Here is an 18,239-nt window from a genome sequence, read left to right as displayed (position 1 = left end):
CACTGACCGCTGGCTACAGGGCAGAGGGGGGCGTGTGAGACGCCACTCCTGTCAACATCACAATGAGGTCACTTTGCCGTCGGTAGCCAATCAACAACCCCCCAGAGAGGTCAAACACCCTGCATGGCTTTGTGTCAGAGTCAAATAGAGATGTGCTGCAATTCAATTGGAGACCCGAGCGCGCCCTTATTTTATTGTCAAGATCTCGGGATCACGTCCCCCCGTCGTCTTTATGAAGCGTGACGTTAAAGTGTGTGTCAGCAAAAGGGCTGCAGAGTACACGCCTGCTCTCCTCTATTAGCTGATTACATCCTGCCTGAGCATCAATCCTACGGGACCGCTCTTTGTTTTTTGTCCTGTGCCAGTGCTACTAAATCAAACTGTTTCTCGAGCGTACGCGCGGAACTGAAAAACCTCACTCACACATTTCTTATCACTAGCTCAGCGATGCATTATCAGGCAGGGACAGTAGCGTCTCCATTCACCAAGCAAACACGGGGCGAAACAGTGGGGAGGGTTACAACGGGAGAAAGGTGCAAAAACAGAAATTAAGTAAAACATTTGCTGCTGGAACTTTCAGGGAACAATACATGGAATCTGTAGTATGGTTGTCTTGACCTTCTGGCACTCTTATTGTCCTCAATAGCCATCCCAAGCCATTTGGGTTGCCAAGCACATTAGGGCACATAGTGCTAATTGATCTCGGGCTAATGAGAGGCAGACAGCCAGTCAGGGAAGGTGGTGAATGAAAAAGTTGGAAAATCCACAAAAACTACGTTTGACATGAGTCCAGTTTTCATAGTGAGACTTTGGACGGTGAAACAGAGCTGCTGGCTCAGGAGACTCTGTCCTCTGGCTTCATCAACAATGGCTACGCTTACACACTGAATGTTCTGTTGTGTTTCCCTAATGTATTCCTACTAAGCTGTTTACATGGCTAATGAATATCCCACTGATATTCCTATTATCATGCAGACGAGCATACTCTGATAACAGCCTCCCTCTCCTCAAACCTGAATAATATCGGCATAGCTCTCATTTCTGAATTGGAAAATGCTCCCTTCAGAATAAGACCGAATTCACAATATTACTCAGATCACACTAATATTTGATTATTATTCAAAATATTTGGAATATTAGTGTGCATGTAAACATTCTTTGGTTTCTCCTTTTCCCAGTTCATTTGAGCTGAACTGCTGTGCAGGGTGCAGGAACCGGCTCCTAGGGAAGCACTGAGAGCAGCTCGGCTTCTCCTGTTGGCCAATCGGGGTGCGACAACGATCTTTCTTTAGGGCTGAAGAGAGGAGAAGAACTGCACACTCAGCACTTTCTGATCCTTCCTCCACTTAATGCAGACCTCACTTTAGAAGATCCTATCAGACACAAACTCTGAGTTGAGAGTTGTGAAACCAGCTGGAGTGAATATTAAAGTCACCTGTCCACTAGGTGGACTAGGTGTATATATATATATATATATATACAGTACATATACATACAGTATATATATATAGATCTATCTATATAGATCGTGACTCATCCACCAGGCTCCATAGAGGTTGAGGTCTGTGTGATTAAAACCAGTCCACAGATCAGGCTGATGTCCCACTTTCACACTTTCCAGCTCAATGGGTCCAAGCCTCACTGTTCTGTGAGACGTAACATTCCTGCAGGCCTGGCTAATGCTGTTCTCCTGCTTGCTTTGACTTCAGTCTATGAAAGATGATGTGTTGTAACCGGTGACCCTCTAAAACTTCTACTTACTTCTACTTCTACTAGTGTTCCCATGGCCACTGGTAAAAGAATCAAAACGTCTTAACGTCGTGGGTATGTGGCCACATGTGTCACTTTCCCTGCATCAGCTGCCTGATGCTGTTGATTATGTAGGAATATATTTCCTGTATGTCAGTGTGTGTGTGGGTTGTCTCCTGCACAGTATCAGTCACTACGTCCCATTCCAGCGCAGTTTGCCCTGTATTCTCTTCTGATTAATCACTAAAGGTGTCCAGCCATGCTGTACTATGGTAAGTAGAACAAGGTTTTACAGAGTATGCACAGGTCCAGGAACAGCGTCCATAAACACATTCTAAGTACAAGGCGTCTGTTTGAAGCCCTGACTGAGCCTGGAACCGGACAGGTGTCAAAACCACAGATAACTTGCTAAAAATGCTACAAAATACTTTTGTTTTTTTTTAAGAAATACAAGCAAAATGCAAAAGTCATTCATGGCATTAAACCTGAGGGAGCTTGCTTTACTGAAGCAGCAACACTGTGATACAATCACTTATGTTCTCACGGCTCAGTGGTCGTCAAGGTCGTTGGTTTGTGCTGAGGGAGCCGAAGAGACTTAATTATCCAAATCTGTTCAACGCACTCCAATTATTTTGCCGCTCTGTGTGAGCTCAAGAGCGGTCCAAGTTTGACGGAGTGAGATCAGAGCTGACTTAATGGCCACCCAACATGCTGCTCCAGGTAGAAACCTCAAGGCCAGATGTTGTTGTTGGCTATTCAGGATGTAACGGAGGTTCTTTAAACATGCGTGAGTTTTCATCTAAGAATGCATCTGTGGTATAAGTATACATGCTAACAATTATGCACTATATGTCTCAGACTATATGTCTCAGACTCAGCATCTGATTCCTTGTCGGTATGTGTGTGTGTGTGTGTGTGTGTGTGTGTGTGTGTGTGTGTGTGTGTGTGTGTGTGTGTGTGCCCCCACTGTCTCCATGTTCACCTCTGCTTTGCTGGCGGTTGACTATACCCCCGAGGGTCCAGCGGCGGTCCAGCCTCTTCAGATGTGCCTTCCGTCTCTTAGTAACTGATGATGATGATGATAATGATGATGAAGAGGAGGAGCAACCAAAGGGGGCAGAAACAAAGAAATGTGGAGTTTAGTGTTAGAAGCAGAGATTAGCAAAGTGAACAAAGGTATAGAAGAAGCTGTTGTTAGCAGCACCGCGGCGTTCACCAAATAAACCACTGCTGTGTGTTAAGTATGAAGCCAGTAGATCTTCTCTCGCAATGATGAGCTGAGTTTGTACGTGTTTAGTTAAGAATATATTAAATTCAAAGTTAACTGCTGTTCCATGAAAACATTTTTTTTGTCTATTTTTTTGTTAATGTGCAATTTCAACTGGACTCATGTTTGTCACAAAGAATGGGCGTCTGATACAACACAGTACCTCCAACGTACACCCACCCACAGCAACATCAGCTGACGAAGGGTGGAGGGCTCACACAAACACAGGACAGGAAGCTGACTTCTTTAAATGACTAATGAACTTATTTAACACACGTATTTCAACCCAAACCAATGATCTTTTCACAAACATCTCCTAGTAGTTTTGTACAACGTTAAACGCGTACGTAGAACTGTAACTGCTGTGGAGCGTCACAGTTTGAGGAGTAGGCGTCCGTATAAGACGAGGTCGGAATGAAGCTCTGTGGCCCCTAGTCCCCGTCTCTGAACCCCACAGTTCCTATTCACACTTTTTGAATTGGCTCTTATGCTTGAAGATTCATCAGGTTGAATTCTCGCGGAGGCGGACCATTACATCAGCTAAACGAAATGACAAGATAGCCGATATATTCCTCTAGCTGCCGTACGCTGGAAAATACACGGTCAACCTTCATCTTATCAAGACATTTCTGTCTGTAATTGAGTCCTACAACCGTCCATCATTAAAACAATCAACTAGGAAGGAAGACAGCTTGTATTGATTTAAATTGATGAGGTTAGACCTCTTTCACTGCTTATTGTTTAAAGTCTCAGTCATAGCGCGATGGGTCTTTTTCCTCTCTTATTGCATTGTCTGAGGCCACATGGAGAGCAAACACATTAATGAGGGGGAGGATGGATGGAAGCAGCACTTGTCTAATCTGATTCCTTCTCCACCCTCCGTCCTCTCTTCACCCCTCTTGTCTCTCCATCTTTCCCTCTCTCCCTCCCTTTGTGTGCCTCTGCTACTTATCACTTCCTCTCTCTTTTTGGATTCCCGTCTGCCTTCCATCCATCCCACTGAGCACCACCCTACTGCTGTTGACCTCCTAATTGAAATATCAGCTCGGGAAGGCACAAAGGGAAATGTTATTTGGAGGTAATTTCAGCGTGTGCCTGTCGGTTCCTCTCCAGCAGGCCGAGCTGTCAGTGGAATTAGTTTACAGACCACGCAGAGATAATGAGATGAACGGGACGACGGGGAGCGAGCGGGGGGGGGATCGGAAATAAGAAGTGACGATGTGTGCAAACACTAGGACACCAGGCCTAATGGGAAAATGGGGGGTGGAGGGGAAAGAGGGTGTGTGTACTTGTGTGTGATGGTGGGCTCAGGCACTTCCCGCATAAATTCACTTGAGTGCCTTGGTTAACAGAGAGTGTGTGACACGACGCGGGTTTAAAGGATCATTCTGGTTTGGGTGGATCCGGCCTTGCTGTCCCATCACGACTGAGCCGACTGTACTCACAATGCCGGGATGAGGTACAACTTAAGGATTTCATTGATATGTTTTCAAGCACCCTTAACATTTTTTACTTGAATTACTGTTTTCATAACTGACAAACAATGGGCAAAGCTACACAAATAAGACCCCGAGTTGTGATAAAGTACAATTCACCTGTAAAGGGATGACTGAAATGTATTTGTTTCATAATCTATAAGACACCAAATTAAAGCTAAACACATTTGATAGCAACAAAAAGAGATGAAAAGGACATTTAACCACTAACAAATATCCAACCAACACTGCGTGTTATTTCACCTCCAGGATACAGGCTGGATACAGGCACTGACGACATCTATTAAGTGTGTGTGTGTGTGTGCGTTAGAGGGGAGAAAAAAACATCCGAGAAAGGAATGAGAAGAGCAAACAGTGACTGTGGCAGCTGTGCAGGAGCTGTCATCATCCTGGCAGAGTGTGTCTTGCAGAACGTGCACAGCTCAGTGAAGCATGGAGGCTCGCACGTCTTAACGACAGTCTGTTGGACCATCCAGCATAATAAACTACCGCACCGTTCTTATTTCAGCCCCCTTACTGCTGCACATGCCGTGTGTTGTGTGTATTTGTGAGCATGCATGTGAGCATACTATTTATCTTTGATTCCATGGGTGTAAACGCAGAAAGGGGCTTATGACACAGTGATGAAATGCTCCGTCCCAGTGTTTCGACTAAACACGAGGGAGGAAAGGTCGCAACAATACCAGGCTCCTCTCGGGGGAGTCAAGAGGAATGTTCTGTGGTGCCAAAACACAGCAAACCCTTTGGCTGTGGTCTGGTACCATTTCACCTTGGAGCTGCTGTGTTCTTCAAGGTTCCTAATGTGTGACTGGAAGTGTATTTGTGAGTATGTGTGTACTGCGTGTGCCTTCAGTGCTGACTTCTGTGTGCTAAAGGTCCTGGCCCTGTTCCACGCAGACGGTTCTAGAACAACAAGTGGGCCGCAATGACGTTTATGTCTTTCTGTGTTTTATGGATCTAATAATGTCGTGTTGGTGCGTGCGTCTGCAGGCTAACCTTCTCCGGTCCTCGAAGTGCCCAGATCCAAATCGTCTCTGGTAACATTCTGGGAGTCCAGGTATGTGGCCGGCACCCAGCCCTGCTCCTCTGCTGTGCTGACGAACCACCAACCTAGAGAGGCGGAGAGAGGAGAGAGGAGAGATGAACTAGTAGTACTGATGATGACAGAAAGGCCTGAAGGAGCAGCGAGCGCCATTCCCACGTGATGTTTACACCAATTGATGGAAACCACGCTTCCATGTTGCTCCCTTAAAAACAGCATGATGTACTGTGACATCTAACTCGTTGGTGGAGTCTGTATCAGCAGGACCGAGAGACATCAGCCTCTCGATGGCTGGACATTTCACCTACTTGGTGAATCTCCCATCACTACTAAAGCGGACGCTGAAAGAGAAGACAGATACTGGAGAGAGAGGAAAGGGTCGGAGCTTGAGGCCAAGCAGAGATCAACGCAGGTTCAAAAAGCACTCGTTCCTTCCCTTAGCACTATTACTCATGATGAAATGTGCTACGCTGCTGCTGTTTGGGCCGAGCTCCAAGTCAAACGAATCCCGCTTAAGCAGTGAACAGAAAAGATTTATTTAATTTTAAGAACAAATAAATTCAGAACAGGATTAGAAATTATTATCTAAAATATATCTAAATATTGTTTCTAGAGTTCTGTTTACAACAGCAAAGTCACTTCATAAAGTCATTAATATCACACTGGAAACACCTGTGTGAGGAGAGCAGTAGTTCTTGCCACCTGACTCCTGGTAGGACAACAGCTTAGTGGCCTGAGGAGACTCCATCAGCAGACCCCACCTCGTCTCTAAGATGAGACGTATACGCTGAGAGGAGTGTGTGTTTTGAGGTGAATGCTCGAGTTCAAAGCTCTGCTTATTTGGAACCGGCGTGATCAAACTCCAGGAATGATGTCCATTAAGTCACAGCTGCAGCACTGTCCACAGTAAAGACTTAGTAGAAACCTTTGATTGGTGCCAGAGCGATGGAGGTTGCTGAGGTCCAAATGTGGCTAATGAAACTCATGAGTGGCTTTCTCCAGTCGGCTAAATAATAAGAAACCAGTCCATCTTCTAAAGATGAACTTGACTGAAGCATAACAGCAGATGAAAACTCGCCTCTCTGGCTCACTCTGGCTCACTCTGGCTCACTTACAGTTTGACTGTTGATTGGTGTACATAGAGAACAGAAGTCTCTTTAGCCGTCCTGCTGATCACAGCTGGCATCAGGATCCAGGGTTATTCGCTGCGCCTGCTGTCAAGCCGAGCTACGCAGGACAACAGGAAGCCGACTTCATTCAGAAACTACTTCAAGTGTTTTGGGGAAAACTTCAGATTTGTTATTTTGTTTTGGAGAACTCAGTGACATGCAGCACTATTTTAGGAAACACGTTTATCAGCCGAAGAGTTCGGTGAAGAGATTGATCCCACTCTCATATCTGTGCCGTTATTATGCATCAGTTAGCCTGGCTCTGTCCAGCCCCTCTACAGCTCACCTGTTGTTGTTGTTATTATGGATATCTCTTTGTATCTCTGAGTTTCTCCATGTTTTAGTAATAAAATGTAGTATAAATGAGGCTCTGACTGATGTATGAACTAACCCATCTGTAGAAAGAGGAATGAACCTGTGTGTAAGAGCTGCTGAAGAGCAGATTTATGGATGAGAGAGAAAAACAGACTTTATGGATATTAAAATGACATACATTTAGAAAAAAACTGAACTAAAAGATATCAGTTCTACTTCAACGTAGAGACTTGTTTTCTGTAGTCCAAGTTTTCTGATATATGTTCAAATATGCAAGTGAGGCATTATCTAATGGAACCTTTTGATAAATCAGGAGGCAACAAAGCTCTCCAAACTCTCCAAATGGACCAGTGCACCAGTGTCTCGCCTTGATTCTGCTCTGCTGTACAATCAGAGGTTTCAGAGGAAAGACATGTTGAACGGAGATGGTTTGGCTGGCAGACTGTTCAGAGCAAAACAAAACACCCCAAAGACCAGAAACAGCGAAGCAGCCGGTCGATCTTACTCACACACACGCCAGGCTGCAGACTCCAGCGTGTGCACACATGGGCGGTGCATGGCAAGGTCCTCACAGGGCCCAGTTCCCCCCATAAATCCAGCTCTGGAGAAAGTGGGCTCAGTAAAAGCAGATAAATGAGGAGCAGAAACAGTGCTGGACCCCCTCAGAGATACATATGCACTCTCCTCTCACAGAGCGTGGAACAGTCCGGAGACAGAGTGTCAGAAAAACTAAATGGAGGAGCAGATGTGGCTATAAGATACTGAAAGAGGAAGGTGAGGGTCCAGGTTTGCCACGCTGCCAACTGGCTTTTACAGTGAGAGAGTGACTGCTTTTCTTACAGTTTTACAGAAAATCTGTCCCGTGGGAGGAGATCTGGGCCAAAGATTGGCAGCCAGATGGAGAAAAATGACTTCAAGTCAATTAAACCAAAGCCTAACTTGGCTCAGCATAAACTCTGGAGATCAGAGATGGTGTGGCGGGCAAAGTACTGTCAGGCTAAATATGTTTATATATATATATTAGTTCATTTTCATCCCCTTAGTGGCAATGCCAGAATGCAATCTATTGGTTCGTGTCTAGGGACACGAATTGTCTGCGGGTGTGATGGGAGATCCAACAAGCAGGACCGTCAACCAGGGGGCCGGTGTTTGACACCGCGTCGTGGATTTAAGGCAGTGGATTTGTTGCCTAAACATACAGAAAGTTGTGCCACGGGACACGAAAAAAACGGGCAATACGTGTCCCTGAACATGAAACCAATAGATTTTATTTCGTGACTATTTCACAAATTGCCGTGAGACGGTGTTGGACAGTCACATTGCTCTGAACTGTGCTGAGTACGTTCATAATGTACTGACACACTGCCCGAGGACAACATTCATAGTGTTGATTTCAGTCCTTGTTAGAAGAAAACATGTACATTGTTCATTCTTTCACACGGTGAAACTACAATATGTACATAGGTCTTTGCGGTAAAGACACGTTCAAATGTTAACTTCCAACATATAGATGAAAAATGAACGTGTGCCTACTGTGGAGTCCAGTGTGTCTAAAGCCAAAGTGTTCCCCAGAAGGGTTTGTAGCTGTGATCAAAGACCTACTTAAGTAGAAAACAATGTACGTCTACAAGGTCTGCCGTGGGAAGAACAAGAGCCACGCTGGCTGGAGCCAGTCGGTGGGGTGGGTGTGTTCAGCAGCAGTGGCAGCTGTGAAAATGAAGAACAGGACAAATAAAGAGGTGTTCAGGTAATGAAGTGCACACTGTAGATACAGCACAACCCAAAGTGGACCGGTTGATATCATCCTGACATGAGTGCTGGTTTCCCGTTAGGTGTCCGGTCTTCTAGTCCCGGTGCTCTGTGAGGAGGAACCCCGGCCGACTTCTTTCCTTAAAGAACCAACCCTCTTCTTCTTGTTTTCTTCTAAATTGATTCACACGCTCCTGCTAGCATGTCTGACATAACAGACCCAACTGTTCTGGAGGATTTAAGAGGTGCTCAACAACTGATGAGTAATATTCAGAAAGGTTATGCAGCAACACCTGCTGTCTCCCACAGTCACACACACACACACACACACACACACACACACACACACACACACAAGCAGCACAAAATATGAATATGTAAGGCAGTAGAGGAGCTGTATTTGGCATTCCTTACAGCCTTGAACTCTAATTGGATTTCTTGCTCCACCATGTCTTGGCAAGCATTAATTGGCTGCTTTCTGCCTGAGGGAGGGGAAGTGGAGGTCACAGTGAAGACAGCAGTAGCATCACTGACCGTCACAGGCCTGGCCCCTGGTCGGAGAGGTTTGGTGGAATGGGAGATGCATTGAGTGAAGCAGGATCCGAAAAGTAAGGTTGGAAAATAAAAAGAGGTGAGAGAGAGTGAAATAGTGAGGGGGGGAGACAGAGATTAAATGGGTGGTCTGGGGAAAGACAAAAGAGGAAGAGCCAGCAGATGTTTGGCTGGAGCTTCAAAGCCGTAGTATTCCTCACTAATTCCACGTCCAAAAATAACTCTTTGCTTTGGGTTCCTCAGGATCTTCAGGAGGGTAACATCACATCGCTTTGACAATGATGTCAGAATTGTGACATTCAGGAGGAGCCCACGAGGTCACTGTCATTCTAGTGTCCTCCTCTCAGCTGCTAATTAGGAGCAGACCCTCCCGGATTCACACGCAGGGCTGCTTTTCCCGGGCAGCGTGTTGAGCTGCCGTCTTATCTTTGTGCCGACTAAGCAGAAAGGGCGATTCAGAGAACATGGCTAAAACAGCAGCACGACAGTATGTTGCTGTCTAAACCATGCTGCCACATCAGCCACCGTATTCTCTTTAAAATGCACCAGCTGTGGTCCAGCTGAATTATTATTGCCAAAAGACTGCGACTGTGTTGAAGAATAAATACCTGCGGAGTACCCACACTAAATGTTTGCTTCGGTACACAATGGTCGTGGTTGTAGTGTACTTTTGAACACTAGACCACGGGGAAAAGATGAATCATACACTTCAAAGGACTTTTACTTTGGAAAATTGCAAAATTGAAACAGTAAATGTTTTTGACTTTCAGCAGATATTTAGTCAGAGATGTCCTGAAGTCAAATACATGAGTCATTGTGAGGAAATAGTTTTTTACAATTATTTTCCAGCATACTAAAAATCAAAGAATGATATAGATATTTTATTGAATTATAATTAACGATGCATTAATGTGTAAAAGTGGAGATAATGTTTGTACTTCCTGGAAGCCTAATCCATATTAATACATAACTAACGAGTTGCTTAATATAGTATTTTTTATTAATAATCTAAATCTGCAAAGTAAAGTCTAACAAACAAATCAGTAGTATTCTTTTTTTTATTCATAAAGGACACAAGTAACATGTTTTATGCTGGTGAATACAATCAAATTCATCTTAATTCCAGATATGTATTTTGTTTGTACCCAATGTTAACAGTGTATTTTGAAAACCGGACATAGTCACACATGAATACTTCCGCTAACTTTACAAAGTTCCTGTCAGCTCCGTTCTCTATATACATCCTTTTGAATGCACTTGATTGCGTGGAATATTCCTTAAAGACACTTCAACGCTGGTCATCAGTTCAAAATAGGATCTATGAGGGGACACCCAACCCCTCCCATGCTGGTTCCTTCCTAGAAAGTTGTGGTCTTTATTGACACTGTAAGATGGAAGCATTACATCCCAGTTTGAAGCTCATGTTCCCTGCTCGAAGTGTTCATAAAACACGGGGGTCTTGTTACAAGTGGGAGGGGACAGCCGGTACTGGGGCTTTCAATAACCAGTGTTGACTACACATGTTGGTCAGTGGGGGTGTAGCTAAACCTCTGCATTCATCCTCCATATGGTGTATATGTGTGTGTGTGTACCACCCTGATTGATGCTAGCTGTCTGTTTTATAGCCTGGAGGCAATGCTAAAAGCTAACGCTTGCCTTCTCTGATCCAGGACAACATTTAAGCTAGCCCTCACTACACCTTGACGAAACACGTACACAGCCTCAGGCCAAAGACGTGTCATTCGGGCTTCTATGCAAAACCTCTTCAAGATCACCTCCAGAGGAGGCTTTCAAATGGAAGAGATCATGGTCCCCTCACAGTCCACTTCATATTTAAAATATCATTTCATCTGCAGTTTAGAGTGTTGTATTTTGCAATGGTTCCATAATCCAAAGACATATCATTCATATCTTTAGAAAACGTTGTTGTGTGTATTTATTGTTTCCGTTGTATTCTCAATAGGACTATTGGTGTATGCTAAAACTATTTATTGATAAATGGTTAAATGGTATAATACAGTAGTAAATTGAATATGTCAGCTTCTTCTTCGGGTTTTTGGCTTGTGATGGTTAATGGTCATATTAATAATAATGAACTTTGCCTTAAACATGAAACCAGGTTTCTGTGTAAGCTTTCAGACACAAGAAGCAGAGGGGCAGGAAGTCCAACATATTGGTAATTATAGAAAACTGAATAAATCAGTGGTTTGATGCAGAGAGATTTATTAATCTTTTCCAGTCACTACAAACGCTATTGTTTCACAGCCTGAAGGTAAGGATTGTAGTGCAAATGACCTAATGCACTTTGAGGTTATGATACTAAATTCTAGCTCAAAGGTGAAAACCTTCTGAAACTGATCCGTGAGGGGAAGTCTTGAGCCAGAAAAAGCAAAGCACTAAGGACCAACCGTTGGAAAGGCCTTTTGGGTCAGACTGCCAGCCTCACCACATCTCATGGGCACTTTGAAAGGTGCCAACACTCCTGGGATTGGTTCTCCCTCAATCAGCATCGCACCTGCTGACAAGCAATACCACATAACTCAGAGAAGTCTTTTATGTTTCCATGTGGACCATTGCTATCTCTGAGGGAAGTCCACAAAAACACAACGGGTTCATTTTACAAAATAGAGGATTAGTGTTATCTGGCAACACAACAGGAGGTCGTACTCTATGTGAGGTGCAGAGTCAAGTCCAATCCTAATCTCTTTAAATTAGCTGTGACAAAATGACTCTGAAACTTGGCACTAAGGAGGGCCAAGATATTTGGGCAAATGACTTGGCACTAAAGAGGGCCAAGATATTTGGGCAAATGGCTTCCCCGGCTGGTGCTGTGGCTCGGGCGGACCAGTCACCCTAAGGATCCTGTTTGCAGTTTAGCTTCAATGTCCTCCTGGTACATCCATTAGCCTCAGCTGATGAAACAAAGAGCAAAAGGGTATTTTTCCCCTCAATGTGGCCACAGAGTGGAAGGCTGGTCATTCTCTGAGGTGATATCAGAAGTAGGGCTGCAACTAACGATTATTTTAATAATCGATTAATCTGTCGATTATTTGTTCGATTAATCGATGAATCGGATAAAAAAAAAACTACAAACTAAAAAGCATTAATTTCCAACCCTTTATTCAAAAACAGAACTGACAGTGCAAAGAATCTTCAGAAAGTGCACAAACAGGTTGCTCGAACATCCCTGAGCTGTGAAAGTAATAAAAAAAAAAAATGGACTAATATCAGGAGTGGGGTTCAGCAGGTTACCCACGCCTCTCGGCCAAGGGTAGACACTCGCTGATCCACTCAGTGTGGCGCGCGTGCAGCCCCGGACATCTCAGGGCATCACAGACCTGTTGTTGCTCAATCTCGTGCGGCTGAACGCCACTTGTCCCTCTAATAAGTTGAACGTTGACCGCACGGGGCCGCGTAACTAGTTAGCATGCCGGAGTCTCGTTCGTTATCGGAATTAACCAGACAAATCGCTCCACCAACTAAGAACGGCCATGCACCACCACCCACAGAATGGAGAAAGAGCATCAATCTGTCAATCCTCTCCGTGTCCGGGCCGGGTGAGGTTTCCCCCGGCCGTCCCTCTTAATCATGGCCCCAGTTCAGAGAAAAACCCACAAAATAGAACCGGAGTCCTGTTCCATTATTCCTAGCTGAGTTATTCAGGCGACTGGGCCTGCTGTGAACACTCAAACATCTCTGCCACTTATTGGGTGACCAGGGACGTGCGGTCAGGTAAGGCAGGGGAGGCAGAGCCTCCTTTTTATAGTCAAAATCGCTGAATGTGCTCATGTCCTGTTCAAACAGAGAGGAGACACGCGAGGTGAGGCAGCGACGAGCTGTGCCTCACCTCAGATTGCGCAATCCCTAACAAACTGGGTTGAGCTCGTGCCTTTTGCTTTCTCATTGTTTGTCACCACTGTAACATTTGTAGACACTTGTATTATAAGTCTTTTCTTTCCATAGAATAGGTCATGTATTGTATTTCACGTGTGTGTAGAACATATTCAGTCTTGCTGATCTGACAGAAACCGCAGTGAAGAAGCAACAGAGGGGAGCAAACAGTACCTCTGCCTCACTGAAGGGGGCGCGCGAGAGCCCACGGGTCGGGTTCATGCCGTTACTCTTCTTCTACACTTTTCTTCTTCTTCTATTTTGCTTGCAAATATTGAAGATTAAATATCTAAGCTTTAACAATTCTAAAAAAACAGGGAAATATGACCAAATCAACAGCAATTCAACCTGTGTTTGTTGTTCTCTTTATAAATCCGTGGTTGTTACACAGATTTTCGCGGGTGGCGCCCGCGAGCGCTCCGCTTCTGAAACAGGTTGGTGGGGCAGGTCACAGATCGCGGAGCAGACGCTCCTGGTGCAATCAAACATGTACCTTACCAATGTGTGTAAAGAATGCTGATATGAAATATGAAAAAACAACCAGTAGTCAATGTGCAAGTTGCCAATTGAATGATGATTTAAGCTGCTCTATATTGGGTTCATATATTTGTAAATCTGACCCTGAAATAGTCAGTGCCTCACCAGCCACTAGTGACTTACCTCACTGCACTTCACTGAGTGGCGTAATAATCGCGCAACACAACGAATCGATAATGAAATTCGTTGCCAACTCTTTTAATAATCGATTTTTATCGATTTTATCGATTCGTTGTTGCAGCCCTAATCAGAAGCTCATGATGAAAACATGTGTGGACTCAATGCTCATGAGGCCATGTGTTGTAGGCAACATCAAGCATTTGTTTGGCCGTTTGGGCCTTTGTAGACAATAGACGGTTACAAGATAATGAAGTGAGGAAGGAAGAGAATACAAGGTTTTAGACCCCAAGGCTATTACAACACACCAAGGCTATCAAATTGAATGTGCATACAACAAATAAGGTGGACGACTGTCCACACTCACTTACAAGATAAGTAAAGCCTGACAGTAGAGGTCTTGATCGAGAGCAAACTTGTGATTGACCGATCGTGTGAAGGAGCTTGTGAACAAACCCGACGTGCATAAACTAATATTTAAAACAAAGAGGCCTGTTCCAAAAAGTGTCGTCAGGCCCTATCCAAGTAGGCAGGGATAGTGTACGGACAGTTATTCCAGAGATGACACTGTTCATCCGTTGGTCCGCCATTAAGGTCCAGACTGATCTATCTCAACTACTTGATGGATTGCAATGTAATTAGATACCGGTATCCATGATCACCAGAGACGATGAGTCCTCATGACTTTGGTGATGTAATGGTTTTTCCTCGGGCCCTCCCGACCTTTTAACTTTGACAGGGTTGACTGACATTAAGTGAAATGTGTCAACGATGGTTTACCTTGAAATTGGGCCACCAACGGGTCAACGATTTGACTTATGCAGGAAATGACTAGTTTATGAGTCATTTCTAAAGACATTCCCATCAGGCACAGCTGTACTGTGTGTTTAGTGCTAGTTAGCATATGTTTGCCCGCTAGTAACAGCATGTTATTTCTGCATTGTCTTATTGAGCATGGTAGAAAACTAATGCATCCCCTTAGTCCAACACACCATGTAATTGGTCACATATGCAGTTTTACTTTCTCAAGCTGGGACATTTGTCTCTCAAGACGCCACCATGTCCGAGGAACCAGGACGGTGGCCCCGACCAGGCCTCCTCTCCTCGCTTAGGGATGTACTCCCAACCCCTTGGTGCTTCAGAAGTCTCACTTTACTAGATAGCAGTTCCTAAATCCTAAGATACTTGTGCAAGCACAGGATTCCCACACACTGGGACATAACCACCCACGCAAAGTCATTCACATACACATTAACCCGCATTTCACACACAGCTCATCATTTAACCAGTTTTCACCATGACGAGGGGTCTTCACACTGACTGAACTTCTCACAGGGGAAAAAACAACAACATCCAACTCTGGAGTCGAACCCATAATTACATCAGATCAAGCCTGCAGACACTTAAAAACTGGTTGAAATATTCTGTGTAAAAATGAGGAAGTGCATATCAATGCGTGACACCATCTGTGTGGAGGAAAATATCTGCATTAGAAGGAAAAAGCAGGTGAATAAATGGATTTCAGCCTTGCTTGGAGGGGATTAAAAGACATCACGGTACCACACTGACATGTACTGACTAGAATTTCAAGAAAACAAGCTGAAATTAACAGCCAGTCAGTGTCAGAGGAAATACGCAGAGCAAGAGGCTGCAGTAAAGCCTTGGAAGCAGGAGGGGGTTGTGGGATATTATACGAGCTCTCAGATGTGTTTGTCTTGGAACGGCCTCAGAGTGATGTCATCATCATCATCATCATCATCATCATGGCTGTTGCTCCACTTCTTTGGCCCAGTAAATGGCGACAGCACACATATCAAAAACAAAAAGTTGCTCTGAGTTCAGAAGTTGCTGGTGTTGCTGCTGTAAGTGCTTTGGATTCATGTTGAGTGGAGCCTACAGACGGGTCTGGTGAGCAGCTGCTGTCGGGCCAGATATTCAGAAATGGGATCACAGAAGAAATAGACAGTGTGGCTATGGCCCTATTATGAATATTCATAAAACAAAACATGCAATGCTGCGCTCACTCCGAAGAGTTTCCGTTGATCAACGTTGCATGAGAAAAGTGAATTTCCCAACCAGTCAAGAGTTAACAGGAACACTTGGCATTTCGAAACCAGAGGTCGGAAATGAAGACATCCACGGCCTCCAAGTCAATCCCGAGAAGACACCCATTTCCTTGAGTGCGTGTGGGACCAAAAGCCACGTCACAAAAGAAACCGTTTTCCCATGCAACTTCTTTACAATGTCAAAACTTAATTAAACAATTGTGTCATATGTGCTGACGGCGGGGGACAAATTGGAAAGTCACTAAATGCTGTGTGAATCGTACACAGAGACGACCAAATGACAAGCTGCTTCAAAAGTGACTCGTTAAGGCGCATAATCCCTCAAAGATGACAAGCCAAGATATCTCACAGAAAATGAATTTGTGCACGTAATAAGTGTGTAGATAAGAGCGGGAGGAACAGTGGGGACGCAGAGCAAAGCCTTCTGGCTGAGCTCTCTGGAGTTGTGCAAGCTGCTGGCTGTCAGTCGCTGCCTGCACAGAAAATCAGATCCAGCTCTGGGATTGCTAAACTAAATATCCACTGGGGTGAGGCAAGGTGAAAAGTGAAGTGCAGCATCTCTTGGTGATGTAAATACTCTTCAGTCGATTGGCGCTGGTAGCCAAATACTGTTACTGTAGTTCACTGTGAACATCCTGGAAGTTACTTTGTCCACACATTGCACCTTTATGCCCCCTGTTCAACCGATCGAACCTCTCAAGTGTCATTCTTAGAAAGCTGAAAAATGACTTGACATTGTTGTTGCAAAAGGCAGGAGACTGGCCTGCAGCCATACCGCTGCCTTTCCTCCACCCGCCGACTGCTGCCAGCCAAACAGCACCTCCGGGTGGGGCTGAGCCCAGCTAGGACATCAGGACATGGGGAGAAGAGGGGAGAGACGCTGTAGATGCTACTGATGGACTCAGACAAACAGGAAGAGAGGAGCCGGATGTGAGGCAGCTCTAACAACGAGCCACGCTGGTTTTGATATTACCATCAACGATCTTCTGTCATGGATCTAAGAGACATGCTTGGCTCGTAAACAAAACAAAGAATCCACTCACCACTTTCGCTCTTCTCGATCACGTCCACCGTCTCGCCCGCCTTCAGGCTGATCTCCGAGTTCTCCTGCCTCTCGTAGTTGGCCACGGCCACGTACTGCTCCAGCACCATCGGCTCCGAGCTGTCAATCCCTGAGGGGAAGAAACAGGCCGTCAGCCACCTGCCCGCCGTGGTGCCCCGCGACCTCCTCCCCCTGTGACTGACTAAACCGCCGCCGCTGTGCAACCGGTACGCCGCCATAGGCCCACCCCCGCTCCCTGCCACCGTACCTCCCTGACCAATCAGAAAGCGAGCTCACGACTTGGCTGCATAGTCCCAAACGTCTGGCCACATAGCTGAGTCGACCCTCGGCCCACAGCAACGGACTGAGGAGCATCGGAGAGGAATCAAAACAAAAGGAGGGAGCGGGAAGAAAACGTTTGCGGGGGCTGCATCTCACACCGAAAGGGATCCATGACACAATCCGAACGTTAAGATCCAACAAGAAGGAAACCGATGAGTAAAAAGGAAAACGAGGAGAAGTGGAGGAGCCGCTAATGCTTGAGGGGAAGACTGGGGAGCGAATGAGTGGAAGAAGTTTCCTTGTGGAAAATCAGCAGTGCGGTTGAGAGGAAAGGCCTCCCCTCCACTGCCTTTAGGAGCCAGCCGTTGGACGGCAAGTCGGGAGGGGGGGGGGGGGGACACACACCAATCATGGTAGTCGGCACTGCTGGCCTTAAATAGAAACATATGAGTGGACTAGAGAGAGAGAGAGAGAGAGAGAGAGAGAGAGAGACTGGGACCATGTTTATGTGAAACAAAAGAAGAAAGCATTTGAGTTGGGGTTAGGCCACTCTGGTTTCTCTCTGATGTTTAACCCTTTCCCTGCCGGCAGAGTTCACGTGCTGCTGCATATCTCATCTGATCCTTACGGGCTTGTTTGGGCCACAGAGAGATGTTGAGTATCGGTGATCAGGAACAGAACAGTTATACAATAAGAACAGATACATGGATGTTGTGTGGCCAAAGACACAGTCCCCATCTCTGTTTCTACTGTACCCGTCCTACAATGTGATGACTGAGGCGGTGCAGAACAAGCTGATCACAGCACCCAATGAATTCAACCCACTCACCAGACGGAGCGCTGCTATTGGACAATTTAAAAGGCTGAGTTAGAATGACGTTCATGAGCGTGAGAGGTCGGCCAGTAGTGGATTTTTACAGGCCGATATCATGGAGATAGTTTGGAGCAGGAAAAAGCTGATGGGC

General features: G+C 45.3%; 1 protein-coding gene across 5 annotated transcripts in view; it reads right to left on the bottom strand.

Annotated features, from left to right (window-relative positions):
* Positions 1-18,239, bottom strand: part of sh3pxd2aa (SH3 and PX domains 2Aa) — a gene marked incomplete at its 5' end in the record, with an annotated part of 63,049 nt that overhangs the window by 13,701 nt on the left and 31,109 nt on the right. For 4 of the 5 annotated variants that reach the window (XM_079159107.1, XM_079159106.1, XM_079159108.1 and 1 more), the window contains 3 exons: positions 2,732-2,815; positions 5,509-5,622; positions 16,994-17,122. In XM_079159107.1, the coding sequence (XP_079015233.1) occupies positions 2,732-2,815; positions 5,509-5,622; positions 16,994-17,122 (327 nt within the window). Of the gene's footprint in view, positions 1-2,731; positions 2,816-5,508; positions 5,623-7,547; positions 7,613-16,993; positions 17,123-18,239 lie in introns of those variants that run through there. The other variant, XM_079159105.1, reaches the window with a different exon arrangement.

This window comes from Pholis gunnellus, assembly GCF_910591455.1.
Source record: "Pholis gunnellus genome assembly, chromosome: 5".
Lineage (NCBI taxonomy): Eukaryota > Metazoa > Chordata > Actinopteri > Perciformes > Pholidae > Pholis > Pholis gunnellus.
The sequence above is the reverse complement of the archived record's forward strand: the minus strand, read 5'-3'. Positions and strand labels throughout refer to the sequence as shown.